The following is an 18,558-nucleotide window of genomic DNA, read 5'->3' on the forward strand; positions in this document are numbered from 1 at the left end:
GAATGTTTGTTTTTCGATGAGCAAAAAGCTGCTTTTACTCGTCCGACTTCACCTGAAAAAGCCATAATGAAGACAAGGCTTTATGAATCACCGACTCACAAGCATAAACTAGAAGGCTACTGTAATAAAAGAGAGCTGTTTAAGGGCTCATTTAAAAGCTTACATTTATGCTTAATTGTTTTTTATAAATTTAACTTGATAGCACATTCCCACAAAGTGCACTTTCGGTTTGTTCCCCAACATTTTCAAATAAAACAAGTGCCTTTTTCAATGAAATGACCAAAAAAGGTGTTTTTCAAAACCTAGACAAGAGTACAAAACTAAAGGGCAAGGACATCCCTTCCCCTCAATTAACGCTGTTAGAACTAGCACACAGGCTTCATCGTAGAGTAAAATTTGAAGGTTCAATTCAAAACTGTTGATCAATCAAGCTTAATTTTTGATAGATTTTTAGTTGAAAAGTTTTTAGTTTTAGTAAATTTGTTTTCACAATAATCTTTTACTTTTAAAATGAGTAGGTGATTTATTAAATTTACCAAGAAGGTCTGGAGGGGGAGTATATGTGAGGGGTTATTATAAACCTCCAGTTAAGGGCTTTGGACGATAATATTGCAATGGTACCGTTTTATGCTTCCAAACTCTTCCACTTAAGAATTGATACCAAAAGTGCCGTTTTTAGTCCTATATGGCACTGTTGGATGGTAAAATTGATAAAAGGCACGTAGCTATGAGTAATAGGTTTAAAATCAGTCTTCCCGGGATATGCCTTAAAAATAAGTGAATCACGTTTGCAAAAATAGTGGATTATCTGAAAAGTAATCATATGAAGGGAAAAACCATTATTTAAAAAAAAAATCCAAGCTGGAATCGAACGCATGATAATCTAATTTGAAGTCCAGATCTGTACTGAAAGAACCATGCCTCTAATAATATAATTTAATATAGTGGTGTCTGTAGGACTTTAATTGCGTAGCTTATTAAGGGGGGGAGGAGGAATGAGCAGAAGGTGTTCTTGCAAACCTCCAGTTAAGGGTTTTAGACCATAACCATTACAATGATACCGTTTTATGCTTCCAAGATTTTCCACTTAAGAAATGGCACCAAAAGTGTTGTTTTCAGTGCTATATCGCACTTATGAATGGTAAAATTGGTAAAAAAAAAGCACGTATATAAGAGCAATAGCTTTCAAAAGAGTCATTAAACATCACTCTTATAAGTTCTGCTAGCCCAATAGCCCCAGCTTTTCCACTTGAGACACGGCACCAAAAGTGCCGTTTTTAGTGCCATTTGGTTCTTGCTGATGGTGGAATTTATAAGATGAACGTAGATATGATTAATACCTTTTATATGAGCTATAAAAGATCTGTCTACGATGTTCTGGTAGCCTGCTAGTCCCAGCCCTTGAGAAATGGCATAAAAATGCACTTTTAGTGTCATATGGCACTTGCACATGGCGGGATTTATAAAAAGCACGTAGATATGAGAAATAGCTTTTTAATGAGCCATTAAGCATTTCTCTATGATGTTCTGGTAGCCCGCTAGGCCCGTTGAAAAAAAAAAGACAAAACGGGAGACAGATCGGTGCTACCGGTGAAAAAGGGATTTTCCTTGTTATTCAAGGAGGGGAACTGTAATTTCCAAGTACAAGGTTTTTAACCATGCTGCTTCCAATGGTACATTTATCATTTTGATCTGACGCCATTTTCGAGGGGTTCGAGGCTTTTTTCGAAATCCCCATAAAATTTTTTTCGCAATAGACTTTTACTTTTAAGACAAATCGAAATAATAGTTATCATTCCTGAATCAGTGTCAGATGGCACTTTTTTTCACTAGAAATTTTTTTTCAAATAGCTTTTTTTAACTTTTGGCTACTACGGGCTGTGGTTCACTCTTTACTAGGTTGCAGGTACAGCTGTAACCATGATACCTTGCCGGGAACGAGCCAAGAAAATGACTGAAAAAAAACAACACCGGATACCGATACAAATATTCCCGATACGATACATGTGATACCAACGCGCCCAATACCGATACGCCCGATACCACATACAGCCCTTCCCCAGGGACTATGGAGGGCCATATCATGATCAAAACTATATATATTGGGCCTTTGAACTATGTTGAACAAAATGGCTATCTCAAAATTTGTATAAGACTGGTTTGGTGGGAGGAGGCCAGTAGGGAGGGGAGCTATTTGCCTTCCAATCTTTTTTGTCACTTAAAAAGGGCACTAAAAAATTTAGATCCATTCGAATGAGTCATTAAACATCTCTCTATGATGTTCTTTTCATTCGCTAGCCCTGGTGAAAAAAAAGAAAAAAAAAGGAGACACATCAGTGCTCATGCAAAGAAATTATTTTCCTTTTTGTTCAAGATTGGGGCTTGTAATTATCATACAACAGGTTTTGGACCATTCTGATTTCAATGGTGTACGTTTTAATTCGATCTGACGCCATTTTCAAGGAGTTTCAGGCTCTTTTTCGAAATCACCATACATTTCTTTTCGCAATAAACTTTTACTTTCAAGATTAAACGAAACAATAGTTACCATTCCTGGTTCAGTGTCAGATGGCAATTTTTTTACTAGGCAGTTTCTTGACAACGCGTATTTCAACTTTTGATTACTATCGGCTGTGGTTCGCTATTTACTAGGTTGCGGCTACCGCTGCAGCCTTGATAGTGTAGTATTAATGATAACGCTCATATGCTTACCAGAGAAAAAAAAGGGAAAGGTGGTGGGGGATCATGAATACGTTCACTAAATTTCGCCTTTTCTGGTCTCTCTTCCATTTTTTCCTTTTTACAAGTTTTAACTTAAACTTGGATTTGATTCTAATAGAAATAAAGTTTCAAGTTTTCTACTAAAATCGTTTTTCACGGCGAAGGACATTTGGATATTTTTTGAGTTGATTTTGTACTTATTTAATGCTATAGGTAACATTGATTACTGGTGAATTGAATCAAAGGTGAGGTTTTTGTTACTAGAAGTAAAACTTACATTTTAACTAGCTGCAAAAATGTTTATTAGTATGTAGTTGCTTTTTGAATACAACTTAATGTTATCTTGAAAATCAGAGAAGCCAATTCATGGAGATTAAAAAATAGATCTATGCAGATGTTTCATTTTCAGACCCCCCCCCCCCAAAAAAAATGCCTTAGGTTTTTCTGCCCTTCCTTATGAAATCAAGCAAGTTAGATAATTCTACTCCCAAATTTTTTTATTTGACAATGCATTATACTTAATTCTAGTCTTCTTTTTTAATTTGTCCATTATTATCCCTTAAGTTAAGTAATTTCAGGAAGCTTACTTCTTTGAATTTCAATTGCAGCTTCATTGTCACTAAAGTCAGTAGATTTTCTTCTTCTACCTAAAAAAGAGGAAAAAACACACAAATGAGTACCAACAAAGGAACCGAAAGGAGATAATAAAAACAAACAAATAAATTGGCTTCAAATTTTGAGTTGCTAATTAACTTTGCTCTGTGTCTGATATATTCAGTCTATCTTTTTGTCCATAAATATCTTCGAATACAACGGCTAGAGACATTATGATATTTTGTCAAAAAGCACATTAAATATGATACCTGGCTACTTGAATAGTATAACTGCCATGTGTAGATATTCTATCCCTCCCAAGGGATAGAAAAACAAAATAAATTTGTTTCTCAATTGAAAAACAAAATAAAAAAAACTTCTTTTCTAGGAAAAATCGCTCAGCCTTACAGTAAATAACCCTAGGAAAAAATTTTGACGATGTTTCCCATCAAAATCTCGGAAAATGCAAATAACATGAACTCAATTTTTTTTTCTCACGAAAGCTTCCCCATGGCTTATAAATACCCAGAGGGGCGTTAAGGGGGGGGGAGGTAGCTTTAACCCCCCCCCCCCCCCGAAACTTTTGTCTGACTAGTAAAAACGTAACAAAAATGGACATAAACAAATTTTGTATGCATTTTTTTAGGTTTTTTTTTTTGTAAACCCCCCTCGAAAAAAAATCTTTGAGTAACCCCCCGAAAAATATCCTGAGTATGGCCTTGTTTTTGGGGATGATATAATTTAAATTCGAAACACAAAATTGGAGATAATAGTTATTGTCCAAGTTTTGTCGTTTTGGGACCAAGATACTCTCTTTTTTCTTTGAAGAATTTATTTGGTGGCCTAAATATCTACAAAAATATGTTATGGAATTTTAGAAAAACGTGGTACAAAAAAAAACTAAAAAAATTGAGAGAAGACTTGGTTAAAAAATTTTCAAACTATAACTTTGCCTTTTCTGTCTTTTTATTTAAGAGGAGGGGTGGGTGCAGAGCCAAACCAACTTCTAAGAGTTGGGTTGAAAAATAAGATTACTATAATTTTATATATTACAAAGGTCTACATATAATGACGATATGTGCCAGGGCAGACTGCCGAACTTCAGCAAAAATTGTTGGAGCATGAAGTTTTCTTGAAGTTAAATAGTTTTCTAATCTCCTTTGAGGACCATGAAGAATAACCCATAATTTTCTTTGTGAAAACATACAACAGAAGGCCCAGCTCAGGGTACTTTACTACGCTACGCTACGGATATGATTACAATTTTTCCCCGTTACAATGACCGTAACATTTCAAATTTCGAGTCTTTACCTTTGTTCTCTAAAGCTGATTTGCTAACGGAGACTGATAATCCAGACTTTCGTTTTCTAGCTAGATAAGATCTCATCATTGCCTGAATTTTGACAATCTTCTTGACTTGAGTCTCATACAATCTAAAAAAATACGCATAAAAATATCAGTACACTTGATACAAAAACGGACCTTCAAAAACTGGATTTTTCAGTATGCCGGAAGAAAAACTACTAGAATGATGGTTGAAAAAAATATCATAAAGACTATATTAAAAATATAGGATATTATCAAACAGTTCGTGGTAACGAACTGTAAATAAGGAGCGACCCGGCTCAATGGTAACCGAAACTCTAAAAAACGAATTTGATACCAATAGATACATCAAAAGAATCAGATTTTAATACTGATTTCAAATATATAAGTTTCATCAAGTTTAGTCCTACCCATCAAAAGTTACGTGCCTGAGGAAATTTGGCTGATTTTCGAAAAAAGGGGAAAAGACCCCCTAAAAGTTATAGAACCTTAATGAAAATCACACCATCATATTCAGCGTATCAGAGAACCCTACTGTAGAGGTTTCAAGTTCCTATCTAAAAAAATGTGGAATTTTCCATTTTTTGCCAGAAGGAAGATCACGGATGCGTGTTTTTTTGTTTGTTTGTTTTTTTTTTTTTTTTTTTTTTTTTCCCAGGGGTGATAGTATCGACCCACGTGTCCTATAAAAACGTGGGAGGGCTCATTTGAAAGGAAATTAAAAGTTATATTGCCCTTTTTAATTTAACAAAAAAAATGGAGGGCAACTAGGCCCCCTCCCACGCTTATTTTTTTACCAAAGTCACCCGATCAAAATTTTGAGATAGCCATTTTGTTCAGCATGGTCGAAAATTTGATAAATATGTCTTTTGGGATGACTTAATCCCCCGAAGTACCCAGAGGGAGGGCTAAAAGATATGAACTTTACCCAATGTTAACATATAGTATTGGTTATTTGGAAGTATACAGAAGTTTTCAGGAGGTTTTTTTTCTGCTAGTGGGAGGGAAGGGTGGGTCGGGGTTTATGGGGGAGGATCGGGACCGGAAGGCAGTGGGCAGGGGGGAAGGGAAATCGCCAAGAAGGGGGTGCCGGACTTGCCAGCAGTATTTATTGTTTATTGGGAAGTATACAAACATATACAGGAAGGATTTTTTCTGGAGAGGGGGCTGGAGGAGGGAATTACTCTGGAGAATATTTCCGTGGAGGATGTTTCTTTGGGGTAAGGGACATTTCTATGAAGGGGGCGCCGGATTTCCAAGCATTATTTAAAAAACGAACAGAAATTAAATATAAAAAAAACCAAGTTTTTTCAACTGAAATGTAAGAAGGAATATTAGAACTTAAAACGAACAGAAATGATAACGTATGTGAGGAGGTTTTCCCCCAAGTCAATTCCTCACTCTCTACGCGACAGTTTTTTTTTTATTGCTTTCAAAAGAGGTATCTATTCTAATTAAACGGCCTTTGTGATTCAGGGGTTTTTGAATCAGAGTTTTTTTAATTTTTAACTTAAAGAGCGTGGTATTGACTAAGGGCAGAACCCCCTCATATACGTAATAACATATACGTAATAAAAAAAACAATAAAAAAACAAGTGATACGGCTCAATAGTAATCGAAACTTTTAAAAACGGAATTTTGATGTCAAGAAATGTATCAAAAGAATGTGTTTATAATGCTGATTCTAAATATATAAATTTTATTAAGTTTAGTATTACTCATCAAAGGCAACAAGCCTGAGGAAATTTATTCGATTTTTTACAGAGGGGGGAAACATCCCCTACAAGTGAAAGAATTTTAATGAAAATCACAACGTCAGATTCAGCGTATCAGAAAACCCTATTACATAGGTTTCAAGCTCATATCTGCAAAAATCTGCAACTTTGAATTTTTGCCAGAAGAAAAATATACGAATATAGAAGTTAGTTACGTAAGTTAATTTGTAAAGACATTCATTTAGCAAAAGAAAATTAAAATTTTTATGCAAATAAAAGCTGCATTAACTAAAAAACGATCAGAAATTAAATAAAAAAAACAAGTTTTTTAAACTGAAAGTAAGGAGCGACATTAAAACTTAAAACGAACAGAAATTATTCCGTATATGAAGGGGGCTGTCCCCTCCTCAACGCCTCGCTCTTTACGCTAAAGTTTTTTCATTGTTTAGAAAAATAGAGTTGTGAGACAGTCAAACTTTAGCGTAAAGAGCGAGGCGTTGAAGAGGGGACAGCCCCTTTCATATACGGAATAATTTCTGTTCGTTTTAAGTTTTAATTTCGCTCCTTACTTTCAGTTAAAAAAAACTTGTTTTTCTTATTTAATTATCATCAAAGGCAGGAGGCTCTATGTCTTATCATTTTTTATGTATATTATTTTTTGTCCAGCCCACTTTGTATGAATGAAGTTGTATATTCTATTTGCCCTCTCACGAAAGACAAACGACCCAAATTTTAAGATAGCCATTTTGTTAAAATTCGTTGAAAGGTCCAATAACTATACCTCTGGAAATGATATGCCCCTAGAGCCCTTGCCTCAAGAGCTCTAAGTTATGAAAGTTGCCCATTGCTTTCGTATAGATTTTATTATTTAGAAAGGAGGGCATATTTTTGATCCCAGGTATAAAAAAGGCTAAGAGTATTAAGCTGAAAGTTTTAGGAAATGTTGTGAGGGATTATGAATTAAGTCAAACGTATTATATGCAAGCAGGTTGTTGAAAGGGCAGATCTGCAATATGTCAGGAAAGACTGAGTTTAATAAGTTGAAATTGTCAGGCTCTGTTGAGGGGGATGTTGAGGAAACAAAAAAAAACTATGTGTACGCTACTGCTACTGCTAATATAATTACTGTTGCTGCTATGACTAATATCACTATGATTACTGCTGCGGCTACTACTACTACAACTACTCAGACTACTACGACTACTACTCTATTATTACTATGACTACTAACTCTACAACCACTGCTACTGCGACTACTGCCACGACTCCTACTACGCCCACTATTACTAGTGCGAATACTGCTACTACGACTACTATTGTTATGACAACTACTACTACGGCTACAACTGCGACGATTACTTCTACTAGAGGTACTACTATTAGTATTACTTCTACTACGACTACTTGTACGCAACAGTTCTGCTACTACAACTACTGATACTACGACTACTACCACCATGATTACTTCAACTAGGACTACTACTTCAACAGGCACTAATCCTAAAACTACTACCTCTACAGCTACTACTTCTGTGACTAGTACGACTACTAGTACCAAGGCTTCTTCTACTACAATGACAACTACTAATACTACTACTAAGACTACTAATGCTTCCAAGATTGCTACTACGACTACTATTGCTAAGACTTCTACTACAACGACTATTAATACTAATAAGACTACTAGGACTACTACTACCAGGACTATGACTACTAAGAATAGTATAGTAGAATTGTTAAGGCTACGACTACTATTGCCAAGACTGCTAGTGCTACGACTAATACTACTACAACTACTACGACTGCTATAATAGGGTTACTACTAGGATTTTTACTACTGCGACTGCTACTGTTACGACTATTACTCCTACAACAACTAATATTACCGTAACTACAACTACGACAACTTCTACCTTGACTACTACTACCACGAGTACTATAAAGACAACTACCACTACTACTGCGCCTACTATGACTACTACTATTACAACTACTAGGGCTACCACTAATAAGACTATTGCTACTACGACTTTTACTGCTACGACTACCAGTACTATGACTGCTAGGCCTACTGCTACGACTAGTACTAATGCAACTATTTTTATTTTACTGTTACCACTACAACGACAGTACGACCATTGCTAGAACGAGTATTAGTATTATGGCTACTACTATTACTACTACTATCAGAATCAAATTTCGATGCTAATTCTAAATATATAAAATTCATCAAGTTTAATGTTATCCATCGGATGAAAATTTATCCAGTTTTTTAAAAAAGGGTTAAAAACCATCAAAACAACAGGTAATTTTAATTTAAATATCTACGTCAGATTCAGCATGTAGGAGAACCGTACTTCAAAGTTTTCAAACCGCTACATACAAAAATGCTCAGTTTTGCACTTTATGCCAGAAGAAATATCATGGATGCATGTGTTTTTTTCTTCTTAGGGTGATTGTTTCGAACCAGATGTTCTAGAAGATCGAGTGAGGACTCATTTGATCGGAAATAAAAAGTTTTAGTGTCTTTTTTAATTGACCAAAACTATAAGAGGACAGCTTGCCTTCCTCCCATTTGCCTTTTTTTTCAAAGTTTCATGGCCAAATTTTGAGATAACCATTTTGTTCTGCATAGTCGAAATATCTAATAACTATGTCTTTGAGGATGACTTTACCTCCAACAATTCCCGGGAGAAGGGCTGTAAACTAGGAAGTTTACTCATTCTTTACATATATTATTTTTCATTGGGAAGTATACAGATTTTTTTCGGTGGGATTATGTCAGAGGAGGAGGTACTTAGGAGGATCTCTCCATAGAGTATTTCTCTTGGGGGAAGGGGAATTTTCCATGGAGAGGAAACCGAACTTCAAGGAATTATTTAAAAAACAATCAGAAATTATAATAAAAAAAGAATGTTTTTCAACTGAAAATAAGGAGCAACATTAAAGCTTAAAACGAACAGAAGGTATTACGTGTATGAGCGGGATTTACCTTTCCTCAACATCTCGCTATTTACGATAAAGTTTTTCTTACAAATTTTTAAAAATCTTATTATTCTAATTAAATTGCCCTCGTGTTTCAGAAGTCATTCTTAAATAATTGGAACAAAAAGTGAAACTTTAAACTTGCCTTTAGCTTCTCCTGATTGATTACCTATGTGGTATTTTGACAAAAAATTATGCACTTGGTGAATTTTGTTCAATTTTCCCTTTGACATTCTCCGAAAGTCTCAACAGTTCTTAATATGCTGCAGATACGTCGACCAATTGGATGCATAGTGCCTTTTGATTTGGTTCAGCACCCTCCTTAAAACTGACTGTAAATGTCCACGGTTTTTTATGGTTTAGCTCAATATTTCCCCTTGACATTCCCTGAAAATTTTAACTGAATACTCTTTGCCACTCCTGAGGTACTGTAAATACATCCTTTTTACGACATTGATGTACGTAATATTTTTTGTTTTTGCTCAACACTCTCCTCACAATTCCGTAAAAGTTTGAACTTACTACCCCTAGAATCCCTGATGTATTGCCTGATGTATTGATGTACAATCTGGAGGCATATAGCTGTATCAACATGCACTTACCTTGAAAGATATTCTTCTGCAAAATACTTCAGAAAAACTTTTGTTTTTCCAATGGCCCATCCGTCAATTTTCAGTCTTATGAGAAGCAGACGGCAGTTTTCAGGTGTAACATCTACAGTCTCATCGAAATCAAAAGCTAGAAATTGGTATCTGAAAAAAAATTATTTTTGTTATTTAAGAGTAGTTAAAGATCTTAGTACTTTAAAATAGGAGCTTCAAAAATTAGAAGCATTAAAAAGCTTAAACATTAACTTTTTCAGCTCATAAGAAAAATACTGTCAATTGAATTTCTGCTGCTATAAAGCAGCAGCACCAAAATTCTTTTAATGACAAAATTCATGGTATCAGGCTTCCAAAAACATGGGTCCAATATACAAATAGCCAACAATTTACCTGGGTTTTGTTCCTGGAGTTGCTCACATTGAATCACTTCTTAAAGCAATCAACAGATGGGCTTTTAGGGATGAAAATCCGTCACGAGATCATTTCAGATCTCAGATCATTTCAGATAGCGGCGCAACATCTTGAATAGTTGTTTCTCACGTACTCAGTGCAGGGTATCTCGTCTGCTAAGTATTCTGACAGGACCAAGCTTCTAGGTGTTTTCCGTAATGGCTTGAAAAATGACAGTACAAGTAGATATTATTCATTAGATGGAGGGAAGTAGATGTATATATAGAAGATAGTTATTGACACAGCATTAATCCTCTCAATTGGTGGATTTAAAATTACTCAATTGGTGCTAAAAGCGCCTTGAGGTCCTATTTTGGATTTTATGGAAGGGTGTCTGTAGGAATTTAATAGGTCCTGTGAAAAGTTGGCATCCAAATTCAGCAATATGCCCAGTTCATGACTTGTAAAGAGGGATAATTGAACTAAAAGGTAACAGGCTCTTAGAGCGAAGAATCAAACCCAGCTTTCTCCTGCCGACAGATCAAGCCACATGGAGATGTGAGCATAAGGAGGGGACCGAGGAGAAATTTATTTCAAAGAAACGAATATATTCAACTACATTGATAGCTTCACATTGAAGATGAAGCTGGAATTTTGAAACGAAACCTAAGATTGGATGACTATTAGCTGCTTAGTCTTCGATGCATTTAAGTTTGCTATCCAGGCATCAGATCAATTTTCCATCCCCATGAAATTTAAATTTAGCAATAGAGAAGCTGGTATAGGGTTTTCTTGTTCATGGGTAGCTGCAGAGACAGTGGTATTGTTATCAAAATGGTGTAGAAGTTGAATGAGATTGCTCATTACATCGTTGATAGAAACATCGGGATAGTGTGAGTTCAAAGTTACTACTTTTTAATACCCCAGACATTTCTGACATTCACTAGGAATAATCTCGTCGATAACTATGCGGTGACTATGGTTGCTTAGAAAACTTCGTTGGACTCTACCAGAAACTTTTACATTGTTAAATTAGAAGTTCAACCCAATGCGGATGCTGGACATTCAGGGTATTAAATATCGAGTCTTTCCGAAGGAGAGCACACTGATTGTTGTGTAAATCCTGGGTTGTGTAAATGAATTTATTGAAATAACTCCCATATGCCTTACAAATGCAAGAAATGAGGCTTATTGGCCAGTATGATTCAGTATATTAGAACAGCTTTCATGCTTGTGAATATGGACGACGTTGAAGGACTTCCGCATGCTTGTGAACGATCCAGAGTGAAACAGAGCCAAACGAGTGAATGACAGGGGCAGGCCAGTTCGGCATTACGGTGCTTAAGTACAGCATTTGGTATGTTATCTGGTCCAGACGCTATTGTGTACATCAAGACATTATAGAGCCCCATTTACTGTTGGACCAGAGAGATTGATATGAACGAGGGTGGTATCTATGATGAGGAAGCCAGAGAAATACTTGCGATGGTATTTTGGACTTGAAGACTCGCAAAATACCATAGCAAGACTTTAGTCTTTACTTATGGATTTGTGAATCTTAACACAGTTACTCTGATGGGAGGTAATAAATGTCCCCTTTGACAATGACACTCCATCTGAGCTAATCTCTGCCAAATCTTTGCTGAAATCTCTGTAATTTGGATGCAAAATTGTTGTTGTATTTCAGCTGGGATTTGCATATCACACGAAGAGAGTCACTACGCGCTTCTACTCTATTATCTTTGCTCATCAACAACACCCGGTATTTATGTTATTTTGCTATTCTCTGATAGCCTTCTTTTAGCTGACGTTAAGCCATGTTTTATTTTTGCTTGGTATCAGTATCCTCTTTGATAAAATAGGATTTTGTTGAAATATGTGGCGATCATTTGAAAACATTCAAAGCCATGTCAGGACTTTCTTTAGTGAAAGTTTTCCTTTTCTGGGCAGCAAGCGTGCTTCGAAGGCAGTCACAATCCCATTTATTTTGTTGTCAAATAACCACTCATGCTTGGTCGGTGGTGTGATACAACTATAGCCTTGAGGTAAAATGACCATATGGGCTTGGCTGCAAAGACATGTGCTGGATTCGAAGGATGATCATTGGAACCTGGATTTCAAATCTATATATTTCATGTAGATTTTCAAACAGAGGACCTTATGGGAGTTGAAACTTCCTTTTTTTCCTGGAATAATATATACAGACCTGTGTGCAACAACCAATAAATCAAGTCTGGAAAAAAAAATAAAATAGATGAAAAAAGTACCAGTAACATAAACTGAAGCGATATAAAAACTTAAAATAAATATAAATGAAAACATTAGTAACAAGAAAATATATTTGAAACCAATAGAAATTTGTACAAGTCAATAATCAACCTTAAATCAAGTGAAATTAGTAAGACACCACCCAGCAAACAATGAAAAACGAGCATATTAGCTTACCCTCCTCCCCCCCCTTAGAAAGGACTAATTCAAAAGAAACCATAATTATAATAGTTTTAAAAATGGATTTGAATCTTTGAGCCAAACTCCAATAAGAATAAATGATTTTTAACAACTAATTAATTGTTGATTAATCATTTTCGATTAATTTTGCACAACACACAATGTTAGATAAAGCGGAGCCTGACAACCAAACACTATTTCTTATATTTACATTTGAGATAGGGTTTTAGTCTCGTGTGGTTTCCGAGTGATTCAATTGAGGAATCGGTGATGATTACCAAAGTTTATTTGTATTATATTTGTATGTAAGATACTATACCACCTTGTTTGACACCTACAAAACAAAAGACTTTCTGCGAAATGAAAAAGGTTTTATTTACATAAATTTAATTTGGTTAGTTATTGAACTAGAGGCACTGACACATCCTTTGCCCCATTAATGGTGGTTTCTTAAGTACCTAAGGAGAAAATAAACCCCTTCAAATGCAACCAGTGGAAAAACTTACAATTAATAAATTATTTCCAACTTTGAGTTCATTTTCGAAAGAAGCGGGAGATACCCACTTTTGTTTTTGGGTGAAGCAATCTAAAATTTAAGCAATCACAGGGCAAAACCTTCGATCCAACAAACTCTTCACCTAGTACATAGTTTATTCGGTCATTGTGAAAAGGTGTAACATGGGGTAGGTATGGTGTTCTTTGAGTCATCTTGTTTGAGGGCTTAAAGAATAATAAAATGTTCATACCTTCTGAGAAATTCCTTAAAATTGATACGACATGAAAATCCACGTTGTCGAAGCTTTATTGTGTCTAGAAATCCCATTGCTTTGATTTGGTGAAGAACCATTTCCCGGTCGAAGAGATCAGGAGATGCCTTAGAATTAGGACGAATGCACCGAACATAGTGACAGCTACCAGAGACGAGACGCTGTAGCATCTCAATAAGAGAATGACGAAGAACTTGATTTTGAGTTAGAAGCTGGCGGGCTTGAGAAAATTTACCTTTCGATACTGTGTTGAAGCGCTGAAATGGTGTTTTATGCAATTAAGTTTTCATTTATTTTTAAATATTATTTCTCAATATAACTAAATAATAGTTGTACATTGATGAAGCTGATAAAAGCGTGTCAGTTTGTAGCTTCGAAAAACAGCTATATTACAGTTAGGATACTTGTTTCAAGCTATATTTTCAATGCATGTTCTAGAACAAGGGGAAAATACATTTAGACAAGAGTATCAAAATGAACCTTTGACAATAGTGATATCAATATAAACCCAAAACACCGAAATACCAACGAGATACCCTTTAAATTGCATTACTTTTCCAGTGCATTTCTATAAATGTTTAATATAACTCTACTGTCTTTGCTTGTTGCTAAAATAGCCCTGCTTCTTTTCTTCATAGACAAAATATGTCTAAGTGGTGCTGTGGTGGTATGATGTTTAATTGAGCTGTTTTTACATCCTAGTCTTCTCAGTGATGTTGTCGCATTTCTTTACTGGCAGTTGCTAGCTGTTTTCATCGACTTCTTCTTGTTGTTTGATTATTTGGAAACACTAATGCACAACCTTCAAGCAAACCCATGCTGCCTGGCGAATGGGATTGAACTCAGAGGCCCGTGTTTTAAATATTTCATCGTAACGAACTGTAAGTAAGGAGTAACGTGGCTCAATAGTAATCGAAACTATAAAAAACGAAGTTTAAATATCAAAAGAAATATCAAATATTCGGCATATTTGGCTACTTCCGAATATATAAGATTCTATTAGTCTGATTCGACCCATCAAAGGCTACGAGCCTGAGAAAATTTGCCTGATTTTCAAAAAAGGGGGGAAACATCCCTAAAAACAAAGAATCTTAATACCAGTTATAAAATCAGATTCAGCGTATCAGAAAACCCTACTGTTGAGTCTTCAAGCTTCTATCTGCAAAAATGTGGAATTTTGTATTCTTTTTACCAGTAGGAAGTTCACAAATACGTTTTTATTTGGGTTTTTTCGAGGGGTGATCGTATCGACCCAATGGTTCTTGAATATCAAGAGAGGGTTAATTCGAACAGAAATTAAAGGGTACTGTTCTCCTTTTTAAGTGACCAAAAAGATTGCAGGGTAACTGGGCCCTCTTATGCTCTTTTTTCTCCCAAAATCTTCAGTTCAGAATTTTGAGTCTGCCATTTTGTTCAGAATAGTTGAATTCCCAATAACAATGCCGTTGGAGACAAGATGACCCCCTACAGCCCCTGGGGAAAGGTCTTTAAGTTATAAAATTTGCCCATTGTTTACAAATAGTATTTGTTATTGGGAGGTATGCATAATTTTTGTGGCTGTTGGGGGAGGAATTTTATCCTGGGAGACTCTCCACGGGTTTCTAGGGGGTGAAATTTTCAGGGGAAATTTTACGTTTAAGGAATTTCCAAGAATTCTATATAAAATCATTTTTATTTTTATTACTTTCTCTTTACCGACTCATTTATATGCGCGAAGATGTTAAATGTCCGGCGTACATTTTCGCTAAGTTTGAATCATCCAGAAGATCCTTTCGTGTGGAGATAGGATTTTTCCGTGGAGGTAAGATTTTTTTTGGTATTATTTAAAAAACGATCACAAATCAAATAAGACAAAATGGTTTTTTTTTAACTGAAAGTAAGGATCAACATTTAAACTTGAAACAAGCAGAAATTATTGTGCATAGGAGGGGGGTGACCCCCTCCACAACACCTCGCTCCTTACGCTCAAATTGGACTTTTGTCCCAATTGTTTAAGAACGAGTCCTGAAACACAATGGTCTTTTAATTATAATAAAAAGAAGTTTTGTTAAATGTGCTAAAAAAAACTTTAGCGTTAAGAGCCAGGTGTTGAGGAGGGGGCCACCCTCTCATATGTGTAATAATTTCTTTTCGTTTTAAGTTTTAATGTTGCTCCTTGTTTTCAGTCGAAAAAACTTAGTTTTTATTTAATTTAATCCAAGTAGAGATCAATTCACTGAGTCATAGCCGGATTTTAATAGTTTTCTTATCCAAAACCCCTCGGTGTGACATTTTCATAACCGGTTGACTTTCAGAAAATAAAAGTTATGCTTCAATTATGCAAAAAAAAAAAATACAAATAGATTGAAAAACAGAACAAATAAATGAACTAGAAATAAAAAGTAATCAAAGTGACGAATTAGAAATAAAGACTTTCAGACCGTGGCTAAACAGAAACTCTCCAATTATTTGTGATTAAAAAAAAAAAAAAACAGACTAGAACTCTCTATTTCTGATTGAATAAACACCCTCTAAAGTTTTTACGACCATCAGAAGGAGGTTGGAGACAAGGACGGAGTAGTCCCATTCTCTAGGGAAGTTAATTTGCTCATTTTGGGATTTAATATTACTCTTTACTTTCATAATAACTGTGTAGACTAGAAATATTCCCAGAAATCAAGAGGGATAATCAGGATTTTTGAACCGTTCCCCCTCCCCAGAAATATTTGTTTGACTTTTAAAAGCGTAATAAAAATGCATAATAAAACATTATTTGATGCATTTTTTAAAGTTTATTTTTTATTAAAAAAAACAAACTTGAAAAACACCAAAAAAAATCCTGGATACAGCCAATGGGATTTAAGTTCGATTTATATCAATTTCTACTTCCACTCTTCCACGTCACTCCCTTAGAACTGACTCAGTGTTTATCTGAAGACAAAGTGAGAGTTGGGAGGATTTGGAATTAAAATGCACCCTTTGAGGCATCTGCCTCCCTTTCTAACTACAAAAAATACACCATATCCTCTTGGTTAAGCCTGGGCATTACAAGAAAATCGATCAGAATTTAAATTAAAAAAAAAACACGTTTAGTTGAAAAAAACAAAACTTGAAAGACACCAAAAAAAATCCTTGATATAAATCCATGCGGATTTATATACGATTTATATCAGTTTCTACTTCCACCCTTCCAGGCTGCTCCCTTAGAACTGACTCAGTGTTTATCTAAAGACTCAGTGAGAGTTGGGAGGATTTAGCATTAAAATGCACCCTTTGAGGCATCTGTCTCCCTCTCTAACTACAAAAAAAATACAGCATATCATCTTAGTTAAGCCTGGGCATTATAATAAAATCGATCAGATATTGAATAAAAAAAACACACATTTTGTTGAAAAAAAAACAAAACCTGAAAGACACCAAACAAAAATCCTTGATACATCCATGCGGATTTATATTCGATTTATATCAATTTCTACTTCCACCCTTCCACGTCACTCCTTTAGAACTGACTCAGTTTCTATCTGAAGACTCAGTGAGAGCTTGGAGGTTTTCGTATTAAAATGCACGCTTTGAGGCATCTGCCTTCCTCTCTAACTACAAAACAATACATCATATCATCTTGGTTAAGAAAAAAAAATTAAACTTAATAAAATAAAAAAAAACATGCATTTTTTTGAAAAAAACAAAACTTGAAAGACACTAAACAAAAATCCTGGATACAGCCATGCGGGTTTACATTCGATTCATATCAATTTCTACTTCCACCCTTCCACGTCACTCCCTTAGAACTGACTCAGTGTTTATCTGAAGACAAAGTGAGAGTTGGGAGGTTTTGGAATTAAAATGCACCCTTTGAGGCATCTGCCTCCCTGTCTAACTACAAAAAATACATCATATCATCTTGGTTAATCCTGGGTATTATAAGAAAATCGATCAGATATTAAATTAAAAAAAAACACAAAAAAAAAAACTTGAAAGACACCAAACAAAAATCCTGGATACAGCCATACGGATTTATATTCGATTTGTATCAATTTCTACTTCCACCCTTCCACGTCACTCCCTTAGAACTGACTCAGTGTTTATCTGAAGACTCAGTGAGAGTTGGGGGGTTTTGGCATTAAGACGCACACTTTGAGGCAACTGCCTCCCTCTCTAACTACAAAATAAATACATCATATCATCTTGGTTAAGCCTGGGCATTATAAGAAAACCGATCAAAAATAAAATAAAAAAAACACACATTTTTTCAACAGAAAGTAAGGAGTAGCATTAAAACTTAAAACAACCAGAAATTATTCTGTGTATGAGGTGTATTCTGTGTAACCCTTATGGCTATTTACTATAGACAAAGCAATAGCATTGCCTCTGACTAACAGGTGACTTGAACTTTCATTTCCCTTCTAATGAACATCAGAAATTATCCAGGGGGAATTCTTCGGGGTGATTTTCCGAAAGGGGGGGAAGTATTTTCCAGGGAGGGATCCAGTCAATGCGTCGACTGGTTCAGGTCGAGGTAGATAGCAACATGAGTAGTTACTTCAACATCAAAGGAAGTAAGTTAAATTTAAACTAACAGATAAATGCAGTTCGAGCTTTTCTCAGTATCTACAGTTAAGATTCTAGCACTAGGGATTACTTTGATTTGAATGCAAAATCTTCCTATACGTAGACTATCTAAAAGTCTTACTTCTATTTGATCTTAGAGGCCTCAGAGGCCTGGGTGCGAGAGTAGGTTCAAAATTAGTCTAATGAGCATATAAGTTGCTTGTTTGGTAATACTTTAATTTAATGAGCTCATATAAATGTTTACAATATTTAACTAAGTTTGTATTATGTCGTTATGTTTGATGTAAATATTTTTTTCGGTAAATAAATAAATAATGCGAAAAATATTCAGACGAAAAAAGTCAAGAGCTAATAAAAAGGATAGAGATAATACACAAGAATACAGAAAAATTGTTTCTAATGCAATTTTGTATGATAACATCAAAAACCTGATTGGATTTTTCTTAGCATATACCTTTT

The 18,558-nt window shown here is 35.2% G+C and overlaps 1 protein-coding gene across 1 annotated transcript in view; it reads right to left on the reverse strand.

The window, feature by feature from the left end:
- Positions 1-18,558, reverse strand: part of ninaC (STKc_myosinIII_N_like and MYSc_Myo21 domain-containing protein ninaC) — a 386,065-nt gene that overhangs the window by 130,944 nt on the left and 236,563 nt on the right. Inside the window, exons 17-20 of the mRNA XM_089097735.1 lie at positions 13,531-13,808; positions 9,944-10,093; positions 4,627-4,748; positions 3,309-3,368 (exon numbers count right to left, since the gene is read on the reverse strand). Coding sequence (XP_088953861.1) covers positions 3,309-3,368; positions 4,627-4,748; positions 9,944-10,093; positions 13,531-13,808 — 610 coding nt within the window. The remainder of the gene's footprint in view (positions 1-3,308; positions 3,369-4,626; positions 4,749-9,943; positions 10,094-13,530; positions 13,809-18,558) is intronic.

Source organism: Artemia sp. Qi Xiang Cuo, chromosome 12, assembly GCF_049724085.1.
Source record: "Artemia sp. Qi Xiang Cuo chromosome 12, ASM4972408v1, whole genome shotgun sequence".
Classification (NCBI taxonomy): domain Eukaryota; kingdom Metazoa; phylum Arthropoda; class Branchiopoda; order Anostraca; family Artemiidae; genus Artemia; species Artemia sp. Qi Xiang Cuo.